The 5322-nt window shown below is 37.6% G+C and overlaps 1 protein-coding gene across 1 annotated transcript; it reads right to left on the minus strand.

The window, feature by feature from the left end:
* Window positions 1-2555: 2555 nt before the first annotated feature.
* Window positions 2556-4739, minus strand: LOC131941415 (uncharacterized). Its single transcript, XM_059300661.1, has one exon. It carries the CDS (start codon window positions 4737-4739, stop codon window positions 2556-2558), a length of 2184 nt encoding a protein of 727 aa, XP_059156644.1.
* Window positions 4740-5322: the final 583 nt, after the last annotated feature.

A 5322-nucleotide genomic window follows, 5' to 3' on the forward strand; every position in this document is an offset into this window, starting at 1 on the left:
GTTATCAATGTGAATTATGTTCACAATAATTGATTTAGTTCTAAAAGTGTTATGTCTCCGTGGATAAGTGAGAGAAAACGAGAACTTACAGGTCCAATTGTGGGTATTTTCAGGATCAGTGTGGGATTTCCAATTAAATGTTATATAACTTATGTTGACGTTTTTATGAAACTGATCTAACAGGAACATTAATTCGAAGATGCCAAAAAAAAACTAGTAGGGCGGGGGGCGGGTGGGGGAGGGGGGAGGAAGTGGTTTTGTCGATAGTAAAAGATTTATAAAATTCAGAAAAGCATTAATTAGACGCTAAATTAAGATCTAATACAGAACATAACTAAATAAGACTTCATCTCAAAACTCCAAAATTTGTAACACACATCGTGAAAGTGTTAAATATTCAATGAAATATATAATTTAAATAGACAACACACGCAGTTTATAATTATCTTCAAATATACATTTTTAATGTATTTTTAACTTTATATGTTTGTTTATACACGTAAAACCTGTGTGTTTTTATCTTCTTTTGTTCAAATGTATTTTATGTTTATTTGCTTTGTTAATTAAATTGGTTATTACTCCCCTTGCTAAAATGTTCATTTTCAAATGTCCCTGCATACACACAGTTGTATATCAAATGTGAACTTATTAGAGGGTCATATGTTGTCAAACATATAAGACCTACATTTAGACCGACAAATAGGCCTACATTTTAATAGCATCATACACATGCGCCCACAGTTCAGTAACATCCGACACATGTGTCTACAATTATTTATCATGTCTTAAATCGGTCTACGGTGTGTGTATCATGTCAGGAAATATAAGGAATACTATTTTGTGTCTGCATCAGTGTTAACGTCATTACTGTGATGGGGGGTTTCATATATATTATATAATTATATCTTCTCTAAATCTTTTCTATATTCTGATCTGCTACTATTCATACGACAACTATTATACTTGTGAGTAGGACGGGAATCACTCTTATGTTCCGCAGACACTAATTAGCAAAAGTCAACCACTTCGTTTATGAAAAGAACACTAACTTTATTAATACACACTTATTTGCACAATATCAAAGAATACATCCGTCTCCTACAATTACTAACCCCGAACTCACGTTACTGCCGCGGTCTACGTCATTGGTACATTCTCGTGTCATGCTCACGTCACATTTGCGCCACAAATATTGTATTCAACATGCGCACAATACTCTCGCACCAAATCGTCTACAGTCAAGTTCGCACCGTCCTTTGTAACATCTACTAGTCGTCTAATTCTTTATATCTACGCTATGACATCTCCTCCCCCCCTACAATTAAAAAAACTAATACTATTAGTTTTTTTTTTCTGTCTTCTTAGTCAATCATCGTCAATCATCGTATAAATACATAGTCATAGCGTCATCAATGACTGAATTACATTAACATTTCAATAGCAACAATTCCAGCATTCACATTTTCAAAAAAACAAACGACAACAATGTCATGCCGCATCTTGAACTGCCAGTAGAGAACTTTATCATCTGTATTGACAAATTTACAAAATATACGTCAGTCAATGAATCTTTATCTTCAGTAAAGACTGTTCCACAAAAGTTTATCATCTGTGTAGACAAATTTACAAAATATACGTCACTCAATGAATCTTCATCTTCGGTAGAGACAGTTCCACAAAAGTTTATCATCTGTGTAGACAAGTTTACAAAATATACGTCACTCAATGAATTTTTATCTTCGGTAGAGACAGTTCCACAAACGTTTATCATCTGTGTAGACAGTTTTCCCTGTTATACTTGACGTCTAAATGTTCCCTTGAGCTTTATAAACACAAAACTTGGCAACACTGTGACTGAAAAACAGATATTTATAAGCTGAAGTTGCCGTTACGACTTGATCGAAAATTGACCGCGACCGTGCGTAAGGCTTTTGTTAGTTGGTTATGGTGACCCTTCTTGCCGTTACGACTTGGTCGGAAATTGACCGCGACCATGCGTAAGGCTTCAGTAATCTGGTTAGGATGACCCATCTCACATTGATTTGGTTCCTCTAGATGTGTTACTTGACGTGATCCTGCGGACGTGTCCTTGACGATGTGTTTCATATGTTCACGTTCATGATGTACTGGTCGTTTGACCGCTGCATTCATTTAAGCTGGGCATCAGTGCGTAGCATTCACGAAGATGACGTCAGATTCTGAGAAAATATGAGCGGACATGTCGTCTTAAACATATGCCAGCTAAGCGTTTTTGTGCCCGTCGGACAAATAACCTTCCTCTTTTAAAGAAAAAAACCCACCAAATTTTGATATGCTGGTTATTTGTCCACGACACACTACATAATAATAATAGTAACTACATTATTATAATTATCAACAAAATATCAACTACATTACTAAATCATTAACTACACACGACTAGCATTAAAATAGAAAGAGATCTACTACACACAAAGAAAAGACATGTATGTTGTATTGCGTGTCACATATCTGTATTGCAGGAGCAGCTCTCTGCCTGTGACTGTGTAAGCTATATTTAATTTCTTGACAATATGTCAGCCAGTCGGTTCTGTTTTCCCGGGATGGGAACAACTGTGAAATGATAGTCCTGTTTTAACAAGGTTATCAATCTTGGAGAGATCTTCATCACTAATCACATCTGGTTTCTCCAACACAATCTTGTCATTATTATCTTCAGCTTTTTTATCTTCATCTGTCTCCTCAACAGGGCATGTCATTTGTGTTAAATGCACCTCATTTCCATCTAAATCAACTTCATTTACAATGAAATCAGAGTACCTTTGTTTTATAACAGCACTAAAACCTTCATGTTCCCCAAGATATTCAGTAATTCCTGCTTGTATTTCATTAATAGGCACCTCTTTTTCATGTATTTCGCTCTCTAAGTGGATACCATTTTTATTTTCAATACATTTTTCATTGTCTACAACTGTTGCAGGTATTTCAGCATCTTCTTCTTTGCAGGGTTTTTGTATGTTGTTACTTTCTCCAGAAGCATCTAGCTTTATTTTTTTACATGCAAGCTCATCAGTTGTAACATTTTCCGATGATAGATCCACTGATTCCATTGTACAGATTGGTGGGGCGGTAGCGATATGCCTAAGGAGCGGGGCCGCAGGTGGCTTAGATGTATCTTGTGTTCTGCATATGTGACATGATTTAACATATGCAGATATGTCTTTGTCCATGCCAGGCCAGTAGAAAGCAGATTCTATTCGTTGCTTGGTCTTTGTTCTGCCCATGTGTGCTGTCAGTGGTAGATCATGAGCGTGATGTAATATCGCCTGGCGGTATTTCTGTGGAGCAACCAGCTGATTGACTGTTTTATCATTATCTGTGAATTTTCTAAACAATGTGTTGTCTCTTACAAAGAAGGAGTGTTCCTTTTTATTTTTTGACACGGTTACCGATTTCTTCTGAGCAAGTTTAAATATTTTGCTCAGCGATTTATCGTTGTGCTGTTCTTGTTGGAATGATTCAGGGGACCAGGTCGTCTCTGTCACCACCGACTGTTTAGTCTCGTTGTTCACGGCCTGTTCTGATGCTTTACTTTCTTCTATAACTTTAGCAGCAGTTTGGGCCCTCGTTTCTACCAATTGAACTATTTCAGTTTGCAGCCACTTATCTATGTCACCTTGAGGTAGCGTCTGATTGTCAATCACATTGCCGATGATCAGGTCGTATGGTCCTTTATTAAAAACAACAGCGGCATATCTACCTGATATATATGGTGTGTGAACGTCTATCCGTACAGTAGGGTGAAGGGAAATTTTACCATCAAATCCCTGGACAGGTATATGTTTACCCGTATACTGGTTGGGATGTACCACACTGCTTTTGACGGCCAGTGTGCTGCAGCCTGTGTCCCTGATCGCGTTCACCACCTGTCCATTAACCCTACATTGGAAGCTCGGCAGTTTATGGTGTCCAATTGTTCTCATAAAATGAACATGCTCTATTCTGTTGCTGTTAATGTTGTAGTAGCGACCGTTCGCACTGTGTGCACGGAACTGATTGTTATGTTGAAACGAGTTTGGTCTTCTGGCCTTCCTGCAGTCTTTTTTATAATGACCAAGGCCGTTGCAATAAAAACATCGTTTGTCCGACTGATGCATCTGTTGTTGTCTGTCGGGTTTGAACTGCATATGGTATTTACTTCTGTCGGCAACATGGGTCATGAATACTGAAGTTAATTCTGTCTCGTCGTACTTTTTACATACTGGATTTGTCGGGTGGGCCGCTATGAATTTCTGCGTCATTTCTGTGACAGTCTTTATATCTCTAGGTTTTCTTTCTTGTAAAAAGGAATATAAGTCACTGTGGACTGAATTTAATATTTTGTCGACCAGGACGAATTGGAATAGATCTTCATAAGTTTTGTTAATAGATGCTGCCTCAATCCATTTTTCCAGTGTAAGTTTTAAGTCATTAGTAAACACTTTGAAATCTTCATTTTTGTTAGGTTGAAGTTGGTGGAATTTTTGTCGGTAAGTTTCTTCTGTCAGGTGGTAGAATTCTAGTAGGGTCTTTTTTAATGTCTTGTAGTCTTTTATTTCCTCGTCAGTCAGGGTGTGGCAGGCGTCGAGTCCTCTTCCACCAACCAGAGTGAGCAGGTGTTGGCTCATCATATTGTCGGCTATGTTTTCTGACTTGGCGATCGTTTCGAACCGTCGAATAAAAGCATCTATGTCGTCTTTTTTGTCTTCAAATTTAGGCATTTTATATAGCATGCTTCTGGAATGATTGGTTGTTGTTGGTGGTGCTTCAACCTGCTCTGCTTGTGTACTTTTTTTGTTTACTTCTAACCGTTTTAATTCAATTTCTTTCTCCATTTCTATTCTAGCCTTTTCTTTCTCAAGGTCTATTTTTGCCAATTCCAGTCTTGATTTTTCTTTTGTCCTTTCTTTGTCTTTTTCTAGCTCCAGTTTTCCACGTTCAATTTCAATTCTAATACACTTGTCTGCGTCTATGTGGGCCAACCGCTCTTTATCAGCCGTGATAGCTCTATATTTTTCTTCAACCCATGCCTCTAGCTCAGCGCCACTTTTTTCGAGCGTCTTGCCTAGCTTATACAACTGAGCGAGGTCAGTCATGGTGTGTGAATTTTAATAATTTGAATGAACGCACACAAAATAATCGTACACACAAAAATAACTAAAGTGTTATACAAACAGCGATAAACGGCACAGATAACTGACGCGATAATCACAACAATAATACAGGACCTATGGTAACAATAGAAGGTAAAGAACGGCAGTACAAACAGGACTTCTACATCTAATAGTAATATGCACTTCTTAA

The sequence above is a fragment of the Physella acuta genome, unplaced genomic scaffold (genome assembly GCF_028476545.2).
Source record: "Physella acuta isolate Inbredline_101_S28 unplaced genomic scaffold, ASM2847654v3 ptg000361l, whole genome shotgun sequence".
Lineage (NCBI taxonomy): Eukaryota > Metazoa > Mollusca > Gastropoda > Physidae > Physella > Physella acuta.

What these genes read in the sequence shown, in the direction of transcription:
- LOC131941415 (XM_059300661.1), bottom strand. Translation starts at nt 4,739, where the DNA reads ATGCCTAAATTTGAAGACAAAAAAGACGACATAGATGCTTTTATTCGA.